Below are 22,806 nucleotides of genomic sequence, written 5' to 3'. Positions count from 1 at the left end.
ATCAATAACAGGTACTTTTCTTCTTCTGTCAGAGCAACATCGCCTTTGTTGAATGGGTCAATAAGAAGGCCTATTTTCTGGAAGCTACAGCATAATTGCTTTCTGAAGCTTTAGCTGACCATTCAAAGTCATGGAGTCAGCAACTTGCTAACTCCTTCAAGTTATGGTGAGAGGCTGGGATGGGTTCCTGTTTGCTTGCAGTTTACGATGGAGACACTAATTTCTGCAGTTCTTGGTGATACTGTCAGCAGAACCATATTCTACTGGTTGAGAAGTGTTAGACCTTTCAGCCTGAGCATTTCATAGTTGTGGATGACACTAGGAGAGTTGGGGCAATTTTCGTTGGTTTATTTCTCACACAAATGCCATTGCTAACCTGAGGGGTTGGGGATACATACTTATAGGCTGCTAGCCAGCCAAGCATATGCTAAGATGCTAGTCTAAGATGCTATCCTAACTGCCAGTCCTTGATGGTCAGGGATTCTATCCTAACTGCCACAAGGACCATGTGCTGCAGCCAAAGGACCATGTGCTGCAGCCCCACAAAGACCTTAGTACATAGACTTATCCATCATTCTCCCCACGTCGTTTTGTGGGAGGGTTGAATCATCCCGATCCTGGAGCAGAGTTCGAGGAACTTGATCCTCCCAAGAGGCTTGGTGAGCAGGTCTGCGAGCTGGTCCGTGGTGTTGATGTAGCTCGCCTCGATGCTCCCTTCTTCCACACAGCTGCGGATGAAGTGGTACCTCAGTCGGATGTGCTTGCTCCGTTTGTGGAAAACGGGGTTCTTTGCCAGGGCCAGGGCGGACTTGCTGTCCACCAGGAGCTGCACCGTTCTGGTGTCTCGGACGAGGAGATCACCAAGCAGTCGAGCGAGCCAGAGCGCCTGAGTGCAGGCGGTGGAGGCCGCTATGTACTCAGCCTCACAGCTGGACAGGGCCACCACCTGCTGCTTGACTGATTGCCAGCTCACGAGACACTTGCCGAGGAAGAAGAGGATCCCGCTCGTGCTCTTGCTGGTGTCGATGTCGCCGGCGTGGTCGCTGTCGCTGTATCCGACGAAGTGTGCCGCCCCCGGACACCTAGGGTAGTGGAGGCCGTGGTCGAGGGTCCCTGCTACGTAGCGGACGATCCTCTTCACTGCCTGCTGGTGCTTCGTCGTCGGTCGCTCCATGAACCGACTGACATAGCCGACGGAGAATGCCAAGTTCGGCCGTGTGTGGGCGAGGTAGCGAAGGCTCCCCACAAGGCGTCGGTACTGCGTAGCATCCACTTCCTCCGCCTTGCTGTCACGGCTCAGTTTCAGCCTCTCCTCCATCGGAGTGAGAGCTGGGTGACAGTCGGTGAGCCCAGCTAGCTCAACGATGCGCTTGGCGTAGGCGGACTGTCGAAGCGCGATCCCGGAGTGATCCTGGTGCACCTCAATCCCAAGATAGAAGGAGAGGAGCCCCAGATCACTCATCTGGAAGGTGGCCTTCATGTCTTCCTTGAACGCTGCCACCTCTGCATCTTTGGTGTCGGTAATCACCAAGTCGTCAACATAGACGCCCACCAGCAGGGCGTTTCCTCCACTGCCCCGTCGGTAGACGGCCGCCTCATGCGGGCTTTGCTCGAATCCCATCTTCTTTAGCGTGGAGTCCAGCTTGGCGTTCCACGCCCTAGGTGCCTGCCGTAGGCCATAGAGAGCCTTGCGCAGGCGGAGTACCTTGCCCTCCTGGCCAGGGATCGCAAATCCCGGTGGCTGATGCACGTAGACTTCCTCCTTCAAGTCGCCGTTGAGGAATGCCGACTTGACATCCATATGATGGACATGCCAGCCCTCCTGGGCAGCCAGCGCGAGAAGTCGCACGGACTCCATCCGTGCCACGGGAGCGAAGGCGTCGTCGAAGTCGACTCCTTCCTGCTGCAAGAAGCCTCAGGCCACCAAGCGATCCTTGTGCTTGATGATGGCGCCGGCTCCATCCCTCTTCAGCTTGAACACCCACTTAAGGGTGATTGCGCGGTGACCACGAGGGAGGTCAGCGAGCTCCCAGGTGCGGTTTTGTTCGACCGCATCCATCTCCAACTGCATCGCGGCGCGCCATGCCGCGTCTCTCTCGGCCTCTGCAAAAGACCGTGGTTCGCCGTCTTCACACGCGAGTTGTAGCTGCGCCTCCAGGTCACGTGGCACCAGTCTCGGCACCGGCTGGTCGCCGAGTAGATCTTCCATCGTACGATACCGCAGCGGTTCGCCGCCATAATACGCGTCGATCCGCTCCTCGTCGTGAGTGAGCGGAGAAGCGAACTTCGTCGGGTTGTGCTCTGCGTGAGCTGGTGTTGATGAAGATGAGCCCGGGGTGGTGACTGCCGGGCTGGAGTGTGCGGCCTCGCCGGTTGTGGTGCCGTCGGCGTAGCAGGCACCGGAGTCGATGTGGTTTTGGCGGCCGGGTTAGGTGAAAGAACATGCGGTGCCTCCATGTTTGGTTTTGGTAATTGATGACAATCTCTATGGACTAATGGTTGCCTTGAGTTATATTTGAAGGATTTGTCCATAGGCATTTCTTGAAGTCCATGTGTTGGTTTCAAGGAGTTTATGTGGTGACCAAGGTGTTATTAAGGAATTATCCAAAGATAGGTCATGTGAGAGTTGAGCTTATTGCAAGCATGTCTTGAAGAAGAAGATTGTGTGATCATTCATGTTTACCTTCAAGACATCATCCAAATGAAGAGAGTTGGAAAGAGTCAAGGTTGATCAAGACTAAGTCAAGAGTGAATCAAGTTGATCAACACACAAAGCGCACAAGATGTACCGAGGGATCAAGCGATCCCATGGTATGGTAAGCATTGTCAATTACGCTTTGTGTACTAACCCATGGCCCTTGTGAGAGTTCTTTGTGGGGTTAGGTTGCGGTGTGCAAGTTCAAGTGAAGCGGGCAAGTTCAAGTAAAGCATCACGAAGAGATCAAATGCTTGAAGCCATTGTGGTGACAATGGATTTGTGAAGATGTGTGGACGGGTGGCTCACCCATAGTGGAGTATGGGGGAGCAATCAACTAGTCTTCATCGAGCCAACGCAATCAAGAAAGGTGGTCCATCTTTAGGGAGTCAAGATCGTCATGATCTAGCTCAAGTGGACCATGTGCAAGGCAAAGGTTTGCTCTTGATAGGTTTTCTATTTTACCGGTCTCATGATGGTAGTTGGGAGACCGGGTTATAGGATCGATTGCCGTACTATCAAGGGGGGCTCTCGATGAGTAGCTTGATCGTATCGTTCATAGAGAGCTCAAACCATTGCATCCTTGCATCATCTTTCTTGGTTCTTGTTTGGTTTTTCTCTTTGTGAGTTTTGGAGCTTATGGTCATCTTGATGACAAGCTCGAGTTCATCGAAAACGGAGTTCACTCGCATCTTCTATGATGTTTTCGATGTTGGAAGGTTATGCCGGTTCTTCTCGGTTGGAGGTTTCACTCCTCTATTTGTTGGCATACCTTCCTTGCCTCTTCTTACTATAACCAACAAGCTTGAGTTTGCTCAATTCGGAGCTCACATGCAGAAGTTATGGCAGTTTTGGTCCCAGCGGTAGTACCGCGGGCCGGAGCGGTAGTACCGCTTGGGTGCTACAAGCGGTAGTACCGCTCCAGAGCGGTAGTACTGCTGGTAGCCCCCAGCCGTAGTACCGCTGCGGTCTCGTGCTAGTACCGCCTCGATTCGAGGGGTCTTTTTCGTGTCGGGTTTTATGGTACTAGCCGCGGCAGTGGGGGCCGTAGTACCGCTCGTATGCGGTAGTACCGCCCTGACCACCGCGGTAGTACCGCTCTGGCCCCAGCGGCAGTACCGCGAGGGGGGGGGGAGCGGTAGTACCGCTGGCCAAGCGGTAGTACCGCTCTCTGCGGGGCTGGTGTGGGGGGTAACGGTTGGATTGTTCCCCCCACTATATAAGGAGGTCTTCTTCCCCAATGAACCTTATCCTTTGAGCTCGTGTTCTTCCCCCATTGTTGACCTTCTTCGAGCTTGCTAACTCTCAATCCCTCCATGGATTCTTGCTAGTTTTTGAGGGAAAAGAGAGAGGAGATCTAGATCCACATTTTCCACCAATCACTTTCTCCTCTATGTGAGGGGAACCCATTGGATCTAGATCTTGGAGTTCTTGGTGTTCTCCTTGTTCTTCCTCTCATTTTCCTCCCTAGCATTAGTTGCTTCGGTGGGATTTGAGAGAGAAGGACTTGGGCACTCCGTGTGCCCTTGCCATTGCATTTGGTGCATCGGTTTGAGTTCTCCACGGTGATACGTGGAAGTTACAAGTTGAGAAGCTTATTACTCTTGGGTGCTTGGTACCTTTGAGCTTGTTCCTCTTGGGTGCTTGGGCACCCTAGACGGTTGGTGGTGTTCGGAGCTCAATCATTGTGGTGTAAAGCTCCGGGCAAGCGTCGGGGTCTCCAATTAGGTTGTGGAGATCGCCCCGAGCAATTTGACGGGTTCCGGTGACCGCCCCCAAGGGTTGCCAAAGTGTACGGGTTCGGTGACCGCTCCCAAGGGTTGCCATTTGTACGGGTTCGGTGACCGCCCTCAAGGGTCCCTTAGTGGAATCACGGCATCTTGCATTGTGCGAGGGCGTGAGGAGATTACGGTGGCCCTAGTGGCTTCTTGGGGAGCATTGTGCCTCCACACCGCTCCAAACGGAGATTAGCATCCGCAAGGGTGTGAACTTCGGGATACATTGTCGTCTCCGCGTGCCTCGGTTATCTCTTACCCGAACCCTTTACTTATGCACTTTACTTTGTGATAGCCATGTTGTTTCTTGTCATATATCTTGCTATCACTTAGTTGTTTATCTTGCTTAGCATAAGTTGTTGGTGCACATAGGTGAGCCTAGTTGTTGTAGGTTTTGTGCTTGTCAAATTAACCGCTAGGTTTATTCCGCATTTGTTCAAGCCTAAACCGTAATTATTTTAAAGCGCTTATTCACCCCCCCTCTAGGCGACATCCACGATCTTTCAGTAGGCGTGCCCGGCGAAGAGGAGCTGGTTGCTCCCCCGGCTTCCTTGAAGTGGGCGTACTCGACAATGAAGTCGTCATACGTCGGCGTCGAGCCGTCGTCCACCGCCTTGTCCCATTGCCACCCTCGCCCTTCGTTGAACACGACGTCTCGCGCCGTGCGCACACGCTGTGTCTTTGGGTCGAGGATGCGGTAGGCCTTTGAGCCCTCCGCGTAGCCGATGAAGACTCCCGGAGTGCTCCTGTCGTCGAGCTTGCCGATGTGGCCGAGCTCCTTGGCGAACGCAGGCAGCCAAAGACCCGCAAGTGGGAGACCGCCGGCTTCCGCCCATGCCAGGCCTCGTACGGTGTCCTGCCGTCGAGTGCCTTGGTAGGCGAGCGGTTGAGGATGTAGATGGCTGTTAGCACCGCCTCTCTCCAGAAGACAGCCGGCATCCCTCTCTGCTTGAGGAGAGCCCGAGCCATCCCCACAACCGTCTGGTTGCGCCGCTCGACGACGCCGTTTTGCTGCGGGCTGTACGGCGCGGAGTAGTGGCGCTGGATGCCCTCATCAGCGCAGTACGACGCGAATTCAGCCGCCGTGAATTCGCCGCCGTTGTCAGTGTGCAACACGCGCAATTTGCGGCCGCTCTCCACCTCCACACCAACCTGCGCGCGCCTGATGGCGTCCGCCGCCTCTCCCTTACTGCCGAGGATCATCACCCACATGTAACGGGAGAGATCGTCGACGAGCAGCAGGAAGTAGCGTCGACCTCCTGGTGTGGCTGGCGTCACCGGGCCGCCCAGGTCTCCGTGCACGAGCTCCAGCCTCTCCTTGGCCCGAAAACTCGCCTGTTGGGGAAAGGGGAGTCGTCTCTGCTTCGTCATCACGCAGATGTCGCAGAACTGCTCCACATGGTCGAGGCATGGCAGGCCTCGCACCATCTCCTTGGCACTTAGACGCTTCAGGGCCTCAAAATGAAGGTGCCCAAAGCGCTCATGCCATTGCCACGCCTCGTCGTCCCGACGGACAGCGAGACAGACCGGTTGTGCCACCTGCACATCAAGGACGTAAAGTCGATTTCCACCTCTGGGTACCTTGGCGAGAAGGCGACCCTGGCGATCCCAGATGCGTAGGACCCCATGCTCAATCAGCACGCGTGAGCCGTTCTCATCCTGCTGTCCCAAGCTGATGATGGAGTTCCTTAGCGCGGGGATGTAGTAGACACCGGTGAGCAGCCGGTGCTCTCCCGTCTTGGTGGTGAAGATGACGGAGCCGACGCCCTTAATTTCCACAGCGGAGGCATCCCCAAACTTGACGGAGCCTTGCGCGTCGGAGTCGAGCTCGGCGAAGAACTCCCTTCGACCGGTCATGTGGTGGGTGGCGCCAGTATCGAGGCATCACCCCTCAGTCTTGTCCTTCCCGGAGCCATCGCCAAGAAGAGCGTGTGCTTTTGGCTCGTCGAGGTGGAGGGGAGCCTTTGTGATTGGTGTCGCTGAAGATAGCTCGATGCTTGCATGCGCCATGAACAGAGCTGTCTCCTCCTCCTTCGCCTGTGCGACGTGAGCCTGGCCTTGTCGGGGTTGTCGACACTCATTGGCCCAATGGCCAAGCCGGCCACAGTTGTGACAACTGTTATCCTGTGCCGGCTTGGGCTTGCCAGCGGCGCCGTCCTTGGCGCCTCCGCGGGCGTCACCTTCGGCACGTCCTTGTGCCTTGCCCGGGGGGCCTCTTCGCGCCTTGCGCTGCTTGCCACGCTTGCGGCCGCCCGTCGTGGAAGAAGGCTCCCCCTTCTTCCTGTCACCAGGGCTGGGATCCCACTGCTCCCGAGTTAGGAGCAGCTTCCCACCGGTGGTGATGGGCCCCGAGGGAGGCTGTGGCTCGTCGGTGTCGACGACCTTGAGACGGCCTATCGCCTCCTCGATCGTCATCGTGGAGAGGTCCAGCAACGACTCGATCGAGCGAGCCATCTGCTTGTACTTCTCGGGAATGCACCGAATGGCTTGAAGCCCAGGTTCTCCCACTCCTTACGAAGTGCCTGCAGGGTGGACTTGCGAGCACGGTCGCTGCCGATGCGTGCTGCGGCGATGGCGTCCCAAGCCTCCTTGGCAGTCCGCTTGTTGGAAAGCGAGAACTGCATCTCGGGCGGGACTGCGGCGATGAGGGCGTCCAGCGCCCGTCGATCCTCTAGGTGGTCGACGTTGCTGTCCTGGACTGCCTCCCACATGCGCCGCACCTGGAGCCTGACCTTCATGATCCCGGCCCACTCGACGTAGTTGGTTTTAGTGAGGGTAGGCCACCCAACACTGGGACCAACATCCCTGACCACAGTCCGGACCTCGTAGAGGCCGCGGTCCTGGTCGTTGCAGCCGCCGTCGCGGTGCGCGCCTCCACCTGGAGCGCGGGCGTGCTCGGCTGCCCACTGCGCCGTCCGCTCCTGCGCCACTTTGGCGCGATCTGCGTCGGCGCCGTCGTCCGCAGGCGCGGAGCTGCTGGAGCTGCCAGGGCCGCCGCGAAGTGCCTTGGCATCCGCCTTAGCCTCACGGGTTGCTTCTGCTGCTGCTGCTGCTTCTACCTCCGCCCTGGCTGCTTCTACCTCCGCTCTGGCTGCTGCCAGCTCCGCTGCAGCCAGCCTCGACACCCTTGCCGCCGCAGCAGCTGCTGCTACAGCCGCTCGCTCACGCTCCTCTGCCACGGCGCGCTCGGCCTCCTGCCGGCACCGCATGCTCGAGGTAGCCGTGTGCTGAGAGCGACCTGCAGACATGGCTCGCTGCAGGGGGGCTGTTGCGTGAAGAGGAGGCTGTTGTTGCCGAGCCGCTGCTCGACAGTTCAGAGGGAGGGAGGTAACCAGAGGCAGACGGAGCAGCTGCTGCTACCGACTTGGGCTGCTCAGCTCCCGGTGAGGGAGGTAAGCAGGAAATGCTCAGGGTACAAGATAACCTGGCTCTGATACCACTTGTTAGACATTTCAGCCTGTGCATTTCATAGTTGTGGATGACACTAGGAGAGTTGGGGCAATTTTCGTTGGTTTATTTCTCACACAAATGCCATTGCCAACCTGAGGGGTTGGGGATACATACTTATAGGCTGCTAGCCAGCCAAGCATATGCTAAGATGCCAGTCTAAGATGCTAGTCTAAGATGCTATCCTAACTGCCAGTCCTTGATGGTCAGGGATTCTATCCTAACTGCCACAAGGACCATGTGCTGCAGCCAAAGGACCATGTGCTGCAGCCCCACAAAGACCTTAGTACATAGACTTATCCATCAAGAAGTGCTGTGAGCAGAGAACCACGGAAGAGGATCTGCAGAGGCTGCACCAGCTGCTTCTGAGGTTACGTGCCGTCGTTGAGGAGGCTTAGGGGTGGCATGTCACTGCAAAGATGATCTGTCAGATTAGCATGATGACAAAGCAAATGTTCAAAGGGTACTAACTTCTCAACACCTTCAAGTGTGGAGAGAAGAAGACCGACAATGAGGAGGTGATTCCCTCCTTGTTCGTTCAATCCAAATTTAATCCAGCTAAGCGTCTTTACCGCCTATCTGGTGACATTCTGAATTTCAGACTGAGAGCAGGGTAGTTATAATTGGTAGAGAAAGCAGCAAGTAGTTGAAATAGGTACTTTTCTCCCGTCATTGCAGTTTCGCTTTCATATTAGGAGAACCCAAGTTCAGAAAAATAAATAAATTAGGAGAACCCCCATTTTCGGAAACGTATAGCACAATGTTCTGTCATAACATTGTTGCTTTTGTTGGTGGGTCAATAAAGACGAGGATAACAGTATAACACCTACTTTTTTTGAAAAGTATAGCACAGTTGCCTTCTGAAACTTTCAGCTTGACCATTTGAAGGCGTGCCTCAGTCCTTCGAGCTTGGAGCACCATCTATCTAGTACCGGCGTGGGAGGGGTATCTGTTCGTAAACGCTTCACAATGGAGGCAATCATTTCTGGGGTTCTAAGTGACCTTGGCAGCAGAGCTATATCCTTCTTTTTTTGAAATAAGCTATATCCTTTGTTGTAGAAATGTTCCACGAGCAAACAACTACGGAGGAGGATCTGCAGAAGCTGCGCCAGCTTCTGCTGAGCATATCTTCTGTTTGAAGTTCATGCTCATTTATACCTTATATTTCCTTATTTATTCATCTCTTTGTAGTTATAGGACATATCGCCGTGTGGTTTCAGTCATTGAGCTCCCACATGCTATGTCTATATGCAACAGGTAGTTGCTACTTTCAAGTCTCTCACTGAATTGGCCGGATCAAAATTTTGTAGACTTTAGCAATTTTCTGTTCTTTGTAAGATGTCTTCTGTTAGAAGTGTCTAAGGTGCGACTACTGGAATCACCAGTCAGCTCCACAACTTGATGGATCATCCGTCAGTTTTCGACGCCCCCCCCCCCCCCCCCCCCCCCCCCCGGCCTCCTCAACAACGGCACAAATCCTCAGAAGCAGCCTCTCTAGATCCTGTACCTCAGTTGCCTCTTCCCAGCACTTCTCAGCCATGATGCTTGTTAACAGTGTCTTGTAGGACTTGGAAGAAAACAAAACCCGCGCAGTGTGGGGAGTTCAGATTTCAGACAACCTGCATGTGTTGCTACAAAGATCAGTATCTCCATGCAAGGAGTTTTGACTGAAAAGACTAAACAACAGTAAAGAAACACAGTGAGTGAAACTGTGAAAGCAACCAATGCCAAATTCTGCTGGTGTTGGAAAGAACGGAAGAGGAGTGTGATTTGACTTTTGTTCCCAGCAGAAGAGACGTGCAGCATCAAGTTTCCACCATTTCGACATCCTTTAAAAAAAATACTTCTCTTCTGTCAAGAGTCAAAACAATGTCGCCTTCATTGGATGGGTCAATGAAGACTAGGAAGTAGGAAAACACCTATTTTCTGAAATTTAGAGCACAAGTGCCTTCTGAAGCTTTCAGCTAACCCTTCAAAGTCATTGAGTCAGCAAATTCCTAAGTTTTTCTAGTTTAGAGCACCATCTATCTGGTAAGAGGCTGGGAGGGTTTCCCGTTCGTTTGCGCTTCACAATGGAGGCAATCATTTCTGCGGTTCTTGGTGATCTTGTCGGCAGAGCTATATCCTTCGTGGTCGAGAAGCACCACGAGCAGACAACCGCTGAGGATCTGCAGAGGCTGCGCAAGCTGCTTCTGAGGATAAGTGCTGTTGTCGAGGAGGCCGAGGGGCGGCATGTCACAAACCGGGGGATGATACATCAGGCTAGCACGATGAGAGAGCAAATGTTCAAAGGGTACTACCTTCTCGATGCCTTCAGGTGCAGAGAGAAGAAGACCGGTGACGAGGAGGTGAGTCGCTTCTTGTTTGCTGAATCCAATTTCAATCCGGCTAAGCGTTTTCGCCGCCTTTCTAGCAACACTCAGATTGAGAGCACGGTTATTGTTAGAGTAAGCAGTCAGGAGCTTAAACAGGTTGTTCTTGGCCTAGAAAGCATGGTTGTTGATATGAATGAGTTTGCTATATTTCTGATGAGCTACCCTCGCATGTATCGCCAACCCTATGGCGCATATTTATTTGTGGACAAGTATATGTTTGGCTGCCAAATGGAGAGGGAACAAGCTATCAGCTTCTTGCTACAAGCAGAGCCTCCGTATGGAAATGTGGGTGTCCTTCCAATTGTTGGTTCTGCACTTGTTGGGAAGAGTACTCTTGTGGACCATGTTTGCAATGATGAGCGTGTACAGAATCACTTCTCCTTGATCTTGCTCTACATTGGAAACAACCTTCAAGATGAAACGATGACAACTTTTAGAGATCATTGCGTGATCAAGCATCAAAATATTTCCTTGGATGAAGAGAAGTCGTTGGTAGTCATTGAGCTCTTAGGGGACGTGGACAAAGGAGTATGGAAGAGACTTCTGCACTCTTCTGAACGATGCATGCCACATGGGAGCAAGATCATAATCACTAGCCGATCAGAGAAGGTGGCCAGTCTTGGAACAACGGAAGCCGTCAGGCTAAATTATTTGTCTAAAGAAGCTTACTGGTATTTCTTCAGGATGCTCGTGTTTGGTAGCACGGATCCGGAGGAGCAACCAAAGCTAACATCCATAGCCATGGAGATAGCCCTAGAGATGCGTGAATCTTTCATATACGCATATGTTGTTGCTGCCTTACTGAGAGAAAATTTTAGTGCTCGGTTCTGGTGCAGGGTTCTCAGACACCTTAGGGAGCACAGGCAGAAGAATATCTTGTTGTTAGGTGAATGTCCTGTTGATGAAGAACAGCCACGGTATGTTTGGAGCATGGCCAAAAGGCGGCAAGGTTCTGAGGATATTAAGTTCTATCTGCAAGGGTGTCACCCTCAAAAAGGGCCTGTTTCTCATGGCGAGATTCCAAAGATAACAGTGATGAATCTGCTATCTGGCACCTGGAGTGCTATGCCACGGGGAAAATTTGAGGTCTTGTCCTGGAGGTCTCTCATACCACCGTACTACAGCTACACAACTGTTTGCGAGTTTGTCCGGCACGAGAGTAGTACCACAGCATAGATGAAGAAGAGGAGTGCTCTTTGGCACCGTCGTGACACTGCTTTGAATTACTGGTGGTTGTCTTCTTGTCTTTTGGACCATGGTTCACCAGATTGGTAGATGCGACTTCCTTAATTTGCTGGTGTAAAAGTTAGTGGTATTTAAGTTGATCTGGTTCTTGACTCGAGCTTATATGGAGTATATTGTAACTAGTACCTAATTACCGGTTGTGCTTACTTGTATGGAGCTAGGTGTTAGTACATATGTCTCCTTAATTACCGGTTGAGCTTATATGGAGCCAGATGTTTACATAGGGCTCCTTAATTGCCGGTTGTGCTTGTAACCACTTGTGTACTCTTCATCTGAATAAACAAGCCCTTGACTAAGTAGCTGATATTTCTGCAGACTCTCCTTTCACTTACTGTATAAAGTTAACATATCTTGCTAGTACTAACATCTAGTGTTGTTTCCAACTACTTGAGAAGCCTCTGTTTCGTTTATACGAATGACGGCACCGCTCAGAGAGGGCGACGAAGGGCAAGTACCCTGTGCGTCCTCAACATCAGCACAGATCCTCAGAATCAGCTGGTGCAACCTCTGCAAATCGTGCTGTGAAGTTTGGCACCTTTCAGCCATGATGCTGGTTAATGGTGTCCTGTAGAAGAGAACATCACTCACACGAGTCTGGGGAGTTCAGTTCAGGCAACCTGCATGCCTTGCTACAAGGATCAGTACCACAAGTGAAAATCAACACAGATAGCTGGAGCTAACAAGATGAAAAAACAGCTGAAAGAACAGAGTGAATAAACACAACCAGTTCCTGATTCACTGTTGATCCCAGCAGGGGAAACATGCAGCTTCAAGTTTCCACCAAGCTGACCTTTGAATCGGGAACAGATACTTTTCTTCTGTCCTAATAGTGTTGTTGACTGGGTTAGCCGCCTATTCCCTTTTTTTTTACATGATTGCTTGCTGTCGCTTTCCACTGACTGTTTAAAGCCATAGAGTCAGCAGCTGCCTAACTCCATCCAGCTCAGACTACCATCTAGCTAATCTGAGGCTTTGGAGGAGGTCCTGTTTGCTCACACTCCATAATGGAGACACTCATTTCTGCAGTTCTTGGTGATCTTGCTGGCAGAGCCATATCATTCATGGTAGACAAGTGCCGTGAGCAGAGAACCGAGGAAGACGATCTGCAGAGGCTGCATCAGCTGCTTCTGAGGTCACGTGTCATCATCGAGGAGGCTGAGGGGCGGTGTATCACCAACCAAGGGATGATCTGTCAGGTTAGCATTATGAGAAAGCAAATGTTCAGAGGGTACTACCTTCTCGACACCTACAAGTGCAGAGAGAAGAAGACCAGCAATGAGGAGGTGAGTCGCTCCCTGTTCGTTCAATCCAAATTTAATCCCGCAAAGCGCTTTCGCCGCCTTTCTAGCAGCACTCAAATTGAGAGCATAGAAGTTGGTAGAGACATCAGGAAGGAGTTGAAACAAGTTGTTCTTGCCCTGGAAAGCATGGTTGCTGATATGAAGGAGTTTGCTATATTTCTAACGAGCTATCCTCGCATGTGCCGCCAACCTTATAGTGCATATTTATTTTTTGACAAGTGTATGTTCGGTCGCCAAATGGAGAGGGAACAAGCCATCAGCTTTTTGCTACAAGCTGAGCCTCTAGGGGGTGAGAATTTGGGTGTCCTTCCGGTCGTTGGTCCTGGACTTATTGGGAAGAGCACCCTTGTGGCACATGTTTGTGACGATGAGCGTGTGCGCAATCACTTCTCCTCGATCTTGCTCTACAGCGGAAATGACCTTAAAGATGAAACTGCAATGACTTTTAGAGATCATTGCGTGATCAAGCATCAAAATATTGCCTCGGGTAAAGAAAGGTCATTGGTTGTCGTAGAGCTCTTTAGGGGATGTGGACGAAGATGCATGGAAGAGCCTGCTGCATTCTGCTGAAAGATGCATGACAAGTGGGAGTAAAATCATTGTGACTAGCCGATCAGAGAAGATGGTGAGGTTTGGAACAACGGAAGCCATCAAGCTAAGTTGTTTGTCTAAAGAAGCTTACTGGTATTTCTTCAAGATGCTCGTGTTTGGAAGCACGGATCCGGAGGAGCACCCAAGGTTAACATCCATAGCCATGGAGCTAGCCCTCAGGATGTGCGGATCTTTCATCTCTGCATATGTTATTGCCGCCTTACTGAGCGAAAATCACAGTGCCTGGTTCTGGTGCAGGGTTCTCAGAAGCTTTAGGAAGTACATGCAGAAGAATTTATTATTGTTCGGTGAATATCGTGACGTGGATAAGTCTCGGTATATTATGACCATTGCTGAAACAAGGGGAGTTTCTGAGGATCTTAAGCTCTTTCTGCTCTATCCTAGTTATCAAAAAGGGCCGGCTGCTCAGGGCGAAGTTCCGAGGATAACAGTGGTAGATGTTCTATTCAGTAGATGGAGCACTGTGCCACACAGGGCAAATTTGAGGTCTTGTGCTGGAGGTCTCTCATACCACCATACTACAACTACATATATGCTTGTGAGTTTGTGCTGCATAAGAACACCACACCGTAGTTCTCTTCTTGTGTACTCAATCATTTATGTTTGGCTTACCAGATTGGCATGTATTAGACTTCCTTGCATGTTGTTCTAAATGTTGGTGCTTGATTTTAGTTGATCTGGTTCTAGACTGATTGATCTTATACGGATTATACTGCAATTAGAACGCAGTAGACCATCATGTAGGGTTGTGTTTGTAATCACTTGTATACTCTTCATCTCAGTAAACAAACCCTTGGAATAAAATCTAGTTGATATTTCTGCAGACTCTGTTTTCACTTTTTGTTCAAAGCTTATATATCTTCCTAGTACCTTGTTTCCAACGAACGGCCGCACCGCTCAGAGATTGTGCAGGATGAAAGAACAGGGTGAGCAGACACAACCACTGCTTAATTGCGCAGCTGTTGGAAAGTATGGAGGAAAAATGCGATCTGGTTATTGATTCCAATGGTGCAAACATTCAGCGTCAAGTGTCCACCATGTTGACCTCTAAAGCAAAACTGGTACTTTTCTTCTTCTGTCACAACAATGTCACTTTCATGTAGCAGCAATAAAAACTAGGAAGACACCTATTTTCTGAAATTCGTAACACAATTGCCTTTTGTAGCTTTCAGCTGACCGCTCAAAGTCACCGAGTCAGCAGCTTCCTAATTCCCTCAAGCTCAGAGCACCACTAGCTGGTGAATGGCTGGGAGGGTTCCTGTGTGTTTGCACTTCACAATGGAGGCAATAATTTCTACGGTTCTTGGTGATATTGTCAGCAGATCCATATCCGTCTTGGTTGGCCAAGGAGCAGAGGATAATATACAGAGGCTGCGCTAGCTGCTTCTGAGGATATCTGTTGCTGTCGAGGAGGCCGAGGGGTGTCGTGTCGCACACTGAGGGATGATCCATCAGGCTAGCGTGATGAGAGGGCAGATAGAGAGTCCATGAAGACTAGAACACCAGATGGTTCAATGAAGACTAGCTGGCCATTCAAAGTCATCAAGTCTGCAACTGCCTAATTCCTTCAAGCTCAGTGCACCTGACTTGGCAACTGCTTAAGTCCTTCAAGCTCAGACCACCATCTATCTGGAGAGAGGCTGGGAGGGGTTGTTTGCGCTTCGTGATGGAGGCGCTCATCTCCGCAGTTCTTGGAGATATTGTCAGCAGAGCTATATCTGTTGTGGTCGACAAGTGCCGCGAGCAGACAACCACCGAGGAGGATCTTGAGAGACTGCGCCAGCTGCTTCTGAGGATATCTATTGTTGTCGAGGAGGCCGAGGGGCGGCTTGTAACAAACCGAGGGATGATCCGTCAGGTTTGCATGATGAGAGAGCAGATGTTCAGAGGATACTACCTTCTCGATGCATTCAGGTGCAGAGAGAAGAATACCGAGGAAGACGAGGTGAGCCACTGCTCTTTCGCTCGGTCCGCATTCAGTCCAGCTAAGCGCTTTCGCCGCCTTTCTAGCAGCACTCAAACTGAGAGCATGATAATAGCATGTAGAGAAAGAAGCAGTAAGGAGTTGAAACAGGTTGTACTAGGCCTAGAAACCATGGTTGCTGACATGAAGGAGTTTGCTGTGTTTCTTATGAGCTACCCTCGCATGCACCGCCAGCCTCGTAGCACGTACCTGTTCATGGACAGGTGTATGTTTGGCCGCCAGATGGAGATGGAACACGCCATCAACTTCTTGCTACAAGCGGATCAGCAGATTCTAGGGAATGGAGATCCTGGTGTCCTTCCAATTGTTGGTTCTGCACTTATTGGGAAAAGCACTCTTGTGGAGCATGTTTGCGACGACGAGCGGGTGCGCAACCACTTCTCGTCGATCTTGTTCTACACTGGAGACAGTCTCACTACAGATGAAACGGCAACAACTTTCAGAGACAACTGTACAATCAAGCACCAAAACATCAACATCGCCTCAGTTGAAGAAAGATCCTTGCTTGTCGTCGAGCTCTGCGAAGACTTCGACGAAGACGCATGGAGGGGGCTGCTGCGCTCTTCCACGAGATCCCTGAAACATGTGAGCAAGATCATAATCACTAGCCGATCAGAGAAGGTGGCCAGTCTCGGAACAACTGAGGCGGTCAGGTTAGAACGCCTGCCTGAAGAGGCCTACTGGTACTTCTTCAGGACGCTGGCGTTCGGGAGCACGGACCCCGAGGATCACCCGGAGCTGACGTCCATCGGCATGGAGCTCGCCGTCGAGATGCGTGGCTCATTCATGAACGCGTTCATCAGCGCCGGCCTGCTGCTGGGACTGGGCGCAGACCGTCTCCGTGCCCGGACCTGGCGCAGGGTCCTCGCACATTTCAGGGACTACAGGCAGAAGAACACCCTGCTGCTGGGTGGCGAGTACCCGCTCGACCTCCAGTCCCGGTATGTCTGGAGCATGGCCCAAGCGCCGCATCTGGGTCGTCTCAAGCTGTTCCTGCTGCGCGATAGCTACCAGAGAGGGCCGGATGATCGCACCGAGGTGCCGAGGGTGACGGCGGTCGACCTCCTGTCCGGGAGCGCCGCCGTGCCGCTGGGCAGGTCTGAGGTGCTGTTCTGGAGGTCCCTCGTACCACCGTACTACAGGTACATGTATGTGTGCGAGTGCGAGTTTGTGCGGCACAAGAACAAGAACACCACGATAGAAATGGAGCCATAGAGGTGGTTCATGCATGTTTTGAGTTCTTAGTTGACCGATCATATATTGTAGTATGTTGTGGTTGGTACCCGGCCGGTAATCTCATCGTTTAGTTGCAATCACTTGGTTGTATATATATACTCTTGTCTGAACAAACATGCCTTGCAATAAAATCCAGTTGATCTCTCTGTGTTTCATTTCTTGGACATATTATGTCCTGCTAGAATGTCTCAATCATGTGAGATTTCTTGAAGTCTCATTTGATATAGAAAAATGTATTTGTCTTTACAGAAAATGGCTTACCAGATTGGCATGTGCTAAGACTTCTGGTCCAGTATTGGTGCTTGATTTGAGTTGATCTTATGTTGGAATATATTGTACTTGGTACCCAGTAGCTCATCATGTAGAGCTCACTAATTACTGATTAAGCTTGTAATCAATTGTCTACTCCTCATCTAAAAATCAAAGCCTTGGAATAAAATCCAGTTTATACTTATGCTGACTATGTTTTTCTTTTCAGACAAAGCTGATATATCCTGCTAATACTTGTTTCCAGTGACATGAGAAGTTGAGAAGGTCATTTCTTTTAAGCAAACGGCCGCACTGCTCAGAGACTGCAGAAACAACCACTGCTTGATTCTGTAGGTGTTTGAAAGCATGAAACAAAGTTGTGACCTCTAAATCACCATGTAGCGTCAAGCTTCCATCATGTTGACTTCTAAATAAAAAACAGGTATTTTTCTTCTGTCACAACAATATGTCGTCTTTGTTGAATGGGTCACAATGTAGACTATGAGAACACCTATTTTCTGGAACTTGCAGCACAATTGCTTTCTGAATCTTTTAGCTGACCGGTCAAAGTCACCGAGTCTGCAGCTGCCTAACTCCTTCAAGTTCAGTGTACCATCTATCTGATGAGAGGCTGGGAGAAAATCCTGTTTGCTTGCAGGTTACAATGGAGGCACTCATTTCTGCAGTTCTTGGTGATCTTGCAAGCAGAGCCATATCCTTCGTGGTTGATAAGTGCCGTGAGCAGAGAACCGCGGAAGAGGATCTGCAGAGGCTCCAGCAGCTTCTTCTGAGGTTACGTGCCATCGTCGAGGAGGCCGAGGGGCGGCATGTCACTAACCGAGGGATGATCTGTCAGGTTAGCTTGATGACAAAGCAAATGTTCAGAGGGTACTACCTTCTCGACACCTTCAAGTGCAGAGAGAAGAAAGACAACAATGAGGAGGTGAGTGTTTCCTCATTCGTTCAATCCAAATTTAATCCGGCTAAGCGTTTTCGCCGCCTTTCTAGCAACACTCAGATTGAGAGCATGGTAATTGGTAGAGAAAGCAGCAAAGAGTTGAAACAGGCCGTTCTTATCCTAGAAAGAATGGTTGCTGATATGAAGGAGTTTGTTATATTTCTGATGAGTTACCCTCGCATGCACCGCCAACCTTATGGTGCATATTTATTTTTGGACAAGTTTATGTTCGGCCGCCAAATGGAGAGGGAACAAGCCATCAGCTTCTTGCTACAAGCTGAGCCTCTAGGGGCTGAGAGATTGGGTGTCCTTCCAATCGTCGGTCCTGCACTTATTGGAAAGAGCACTTTTGTGGAACATGTTTGCGATGATGAGCGTGTGCGCAGTCATTTCTCCTTGATCTTGCTCTACAGCGGAAATGACCTTAAAGGTGAAACTGCGATGACTTTTAGGGAACATTGCCTGATCAAGCATGAAAATATTGTTGCATCAGGTAAAGAAAGGTCTTTGGTTGTCATTGAGCTCTCGGGGGACATGGATGAAGGAGCGTGGAAGAGGCTGCTGCACTCTGCTGAAAGATGCATGACACGTGGGAGCAAAATCATAGTGACCAGCCGATCAGAGAAGATGGTCAGGTTTGGAACAACGGAAGCCATCAAGCTAAGTTGTTTGTCTAAAGAAGCTTACTGGTATTTCTTCAAGATGCTCGTGTTTGGAAGCACGGACCCGGAGGAGCACCCAAGGTTAGCATCCATAGCCATGGAGCTAGCACCCAGGATGTGCGGATCTTTCATCTCCGCATATGTTGTTGCTGCCTTACTGAGAGAAAATTTCAGTACCCGGTTCTGGTGCAGGCTTCTCAGAAACAATAGTAAGTACATGCAGAAGAATGCATTGTTGGCTGGTGAATATTTTGACGAGGATAAGCCTCGGTACGTTATGACCATTACTGGAACACGGCGAGTTTCTGAGGATCATAAGCTCTTTCTGCTCCATCATAGTTATCAAAAAGGGCCTGCTGCTCAGGGCGAAGTTCCGAGGATAACACTGGTGGATGTTCTATTCAGTAGATGGAGCACTGTGCCACGGGGCAAATTTGAGGTCTTGTGCTGGAGGTCTCTCATACCACCATACTACAGCTATATAAATGCTTGTGAGTTTGTGCGGCACAAGAACACAACACCGTAGTTCTCTTCTTGTATACTCGATCAATTATGTTTGGCTTACCAGATTGGCACATATTAGACTTCCTTGCATGTTGTTCTAAATGTTGGTGCTTGATTTAAGTTGATTTGGTTCTAGACTGATCGATCATATAGGGAGTATTACTGCAATTAGAATGCAGTAGATCATCATGTAAGGTTATGTTTGTAATCACCTGTATACTCTTGATCTCAATAAGCAAATCCTTGGAATAAAATCTACTCCGTATACAGGAGTAGTTGATATTTCTGCACACTCTTTTCACTTTTTGGGCAAAGCTGATATATCTTGCTAGTGCCTTATTTCGAACGAACGGCTGCACCGCCCAGAGATTGTGCAGGATGAAAGAACAGTTGAAAGAACACGGTGAGCAGAGACAACCATTGCTTGATTGTACAGGTGTTGGAAAGAACATAGGAAAAAAAATGTGATTTGGATATTGATTCCAATGGTGCAAATATGCAGTTCAGGTTTCCACCATGTTGATCTCTAAATCAAAAACAGGTACTCCCTCTATCCGGAAATACTTGTCGGAGGAATAAATGTATTTAGACGTATTTCAGTTATAGATACATCCATTTTTATCTATTTCCGCGACAAGTAATTCCGGACGGATGGAGTACTTTTCTTCTGTCACAACAACGTCACCTTTGTTGAATGGGTCAATAAAGACTAGCGAGGAGAGCACCTATTTTCTGGAAGTTACAGCATCATTGCTTTCTGTAGCTTCAGCTGACCATTCAAAGTCATTGATTCAGCAACTTCCTAACTCCTTCAAGTTCTGGTGAGTCTGGGAGGGGTTCCTGTTTGCTTTCAGTTTATGATGGTGGCACTAATTTTCGCAGTTGGTGATATTGTCAGCAGGGCCATATGCTTCGTGGTCGAGAATTGCCATGAGCAGAGAACCACAGAAGAGGAGCTGCAGAGGCTGCACCAGCTGCTTCTGAGGTTATGTGCCGTCATTGAGGAGGCTGAGGGGCAGCGTGTCACTAACATAGGGATGATCTGTCAGGTTTGCATGATGACAAAGAAAATGTTCAGAGGATACTACCTTCTCGATACCTTTAAGTGCAGAGAGAGGAGACCGACAATGAGGTGAGTCGCTCCTCGTTCGTTCAATCCAAATTTAATCCAGCTAAGCGTTTTCGCCGCCTTTCTAGTGACACCCAGACTGAGAGCATGTTAATTGCTAGAGAAAGCAGAAAGGAGTTGACAGTCTGGGGAGTTCAGGCGACCTGCATGGCTGCTACAAAGATCAGTACCACAAGTGAAAATCCACACGAGAGTTCGTGCTATCAAGATGAAAAAACAGAGAAATAATAGCTTTTCTTCTGTCGTAACAGTATCGTTCGCTGGGTCAAAAGCCTATTCTCTGAATTTTTTGCACAGTTGCTTTCTGAAGCTTTCAACTGACCTTTAAAGTCACGAGCCAGCAACTGCCGAACTCCGCAAGCTGAACCACAGTTGCCTGTTCCCAGCACTTCTCAACCATGATGCTTGTTAATAGTGTCTTGTAGAACTTAGAAGAAAACAACACCTGCGCGGTGTGGGGATTTCAGATTTCAGACAACCTGCATGTGTTGCTACAAAGATCAGTATCTCCATGCAAGGAGTTTTGACTGACAAGACGAAACAACAGTAGAAAAACACAGTGAGTGAAAACAACCAATGCCAGATTCTGCTGGTGGTGGAAAGAACAGAAGAGTGTGATTTGACTTTTGTTCCCAGCAGAAGAGACGTGCAGCATCAAGCTTCCACCATTTCGACATCCGTTTCAGAAACAAATACTTTTCTTCTGTCAAAACAATGTCGCCTTCATTGGATGGGTCAATGAAGACTAGGAAGTACTAGGAAATTTACAGCACAAGTGCCTTCTGAAGCTTTCAGCTGACCATTCAAACTCATTGAGTCAGCAAATTCTAGCTCAGAGCACCATCTATCTGGTAAGAGGCTGGGAGGGCTTCCTGTCTGTTTGCGCTTCACAATGGAGGTAATCATTTCTGCGGTTCTTGGTGATCTTGTCGGCAGAGTTATATCCTTTGTGGTCGAGAAGCGTCACGAGCAGACAACCTCTGAGGAGGATCTGCAGAGGTTGCGTCAGCTGCTTCTGAGGATAAGTGCTGTTGTCGAGGAGGCCGAGGGGCGGTGTGTCACAAACCGAGGGATGATACATCAGGCTAGCACGATGAGAGAGCAGACGTTCAGAGGGTACTACCTTCTCGATGCCTTCAGGTGCAGAGAGAAGAAGACCGGCGATGAGGAGGTGAGTCTCTGCTCGTTCGTTCAATCCAAATTTAATCCGGCTAAGCGCTTTCGCCGCCTTTCTAGTGACACTCAAATTGGGAGCATGGAATTTGGTAGAGACGTCAGTAAGGAGTTGAAACATGTTGTTCTTGTCCTGGAAAGCATGGTTGCTGATATGAAGGAGTTTGTTATATTTCTGATGAGCTACCCTCGCATGTACCGCCAACCTTATGGTGCATATTTATTTTTTGACAAGTGTATGTTGGCCGCCAAATGGAGAGGGAACAAGCCATCAGCTTCTTGCTACAAGCTGATCCTCTAGGGGCTGGGAGTTTGGGTGTCCTTCCAATCGTTGGTTCTAGACTTATTGGGAAGAGCACTCTTGTGGAATATGTTTGCAATGATGAGGGTGTGCGCAGTCACTTCTCCTCGATCTTGCTCTACAGCGGAAACGGCCTTAAAGATGAAACGGTGATGACTTTTAGAGATCATTGTGTGATCAAGCATCAAAATACTGCATCAGGTAATGGAAGGTCATTGGTTGTTATTGAGCTCATAGGGGATGTGGACGAAGGGGTGTGGAAAAGAGGCTGCTGCACTCTGCTGAAAGATGCATGACAAGTGGGAGTAAAATCATAGTGACTAGCCGATCAGAGAAGATGGTCAGGTTTGGAACAGCGGAAGCCATCAAGCTAAGTTGTCTGTCTAAAGAAGCTTACTGGTATTTCTTCAGGATGCTCGTGTTTGGAAGCACTGACCCGGAGGAGCACCCAAGGTTAACATCCATAGCCATGGAGGCAGCCCTCGAGATGCAAGGATCTTTCATCTTCGTATATATTGTCGCTGCCTTACTGAGAGAAAATCTCAGCGTCCAGTTCTGGTGCAGGGTTCTCAGAAACAGTAGGAAGTATCTGCAGAAGAATGCATTGTTGGCTGGTGAATATCTTGACGAGGATAAGCCTCGGTATGTTTGGAGCCTTGCTCAAACACGACGAGTATCTGAGGATCTTAAGCTCTTTGTGCTACATGATGTTTACGAAAAAGCGCATGCTGCTCAGGGCGAAGTTCCGACGATAACACTGGTGGATGTTCTAGCGAGGACATGGAGCACGGTGCCGCTGGGAAAATTTGAGATCTTGGGCTGGAGGTCTCCCATACCGCCATACTACAACTACGTATATGCTTGTGAGTTTGTGCGGCACAAGAACACCACACCATAGTTCTCCTCCTGTATACTGGATTAATTATGTATGGCTTACCATATTGGTATGTACTGTATTAGGCTTCCTTGCATGTTGTTCTGAATGCTGGTGCTTGATTTAAGTTGATCTGGTCCTAGACCGATCGATCTTAGATGGAGTATACTGGAACCCAGTAGCTCATTCTGTAGGGTTCCCTTGTTATACTCTTCATCTCAGGAAGCAAACCCTTTGAATAAAGTCCATGTGGGGCCGTTACCTACTTATTGATATTTCTGCAGAC

General features: G+C 49.8%; 2 protein-coding genes and 1 pseudogene across 2 annotated transcripts; all 3 read left to right on the top strand.

Annotated features, from left to right (window-relative positions):
- The first annotated feature begins 9,375 nt into the window (after positions 1–9,375).
- LOC123182764 (disease resistance protein RGA2-like) lies at positions 9,376–11,844 on the top strand. The gene has a single exon (XM_044595422.1). The coding sequence runs from the start codon at positions 9,990–9,992 to the stop codon at positions 11,466–11,468; it is 1,479 nt and encodes a 492-aa protein (XP_044451357.1). The 5' UTR covers positions 9,376–9,989; the 3' UTR covers positions 11,469–11,844.
- Positions 11,845–12,515: 671 nt separating this feature from the next.
- LOC123182762 (uncharacterized) lies at positions 12,516–19,325 on the top strand. The gene is made up of 6 exons (XM_044595421.1): positions 12,516–13,335; positions 13,448–13,988; positions 14,410–14,511; positions 14,616–14,710; positions 15,023–16,472; positions 17,578–19,325. The coding sequence occupies exons 1-6, from the start codon at positions 12,542–12,544 to the stop codon at positions 19,063–19,065; spliced, it is 4,470 nt and encodes a 1,489-aa protein (XP_044451356.1). The 5' UTR covers positions 12,516–12,541; the 3' UTR covers positions 19,066–19,325.
- Positions 19,326–21,008: 1,683 nt separating this feature from the next.
- On the top strand, positions 21,009–22,544 carry LOC123160294 (disease resistance protein RGA2-like; annotated as a pseudogene).
- The last annotated feature ends 262 nt before the right edge of the window (positions 22,545–22,806 follow it).

Source organism: Triticum aestivum, chromosome 1D (genome assembly GCF_018294505.1).
Source record: "Triticum aestivum cultivar Chinese Spring chromosome 1D, IWGSC CS RefSeq v2.1, whole genome shotgun sequence".
In the NCBI taxonomy this organism is placed as follows: Eukaryota; Viridiplantae; Streptophyta; class Magnoliopsida; order Poales; family Poaceae; genus Triticum; species Triticum aestivum.
The sequence above is the reverse complement of the archived record's forward strand: the minus strand, read 5'-3'. Positions and strand labels throughout refer to the sequence as shown.

Bases quoted from the DNA above. Each gene is read 5' to 3' on its own strand.
- LOC123182764 (XM_044595422.1), top strand. From the start codon at position 9,990: ATGGAGGCAATCATTTCTGCGGTTCTTGGTGATCTTGTCGGCAGAGCT.
- LOC123182762 (XM_044595421.1), top strand. From the start codon at position 12,542: ATGGAGACACTCATTTCTGCAGTTCTTGGTGATCTTGCTGGCAGAGCC. The intron at 14,512-14,615 runs GTACTTTTCTTC...TGCCTTTTGTAG, and splicing joins TGACCTCTAAAGCAAAACTG to CTTTCAGCTGACCGCTCAAA. The intron at 14,711-15,022 runs GTGTGTTTGCAC...AATTCCTTCAAG, and splicing joins GAATGGCTGGGAGGGTTCCT to CTCAGTGCACCTGACTTGGC.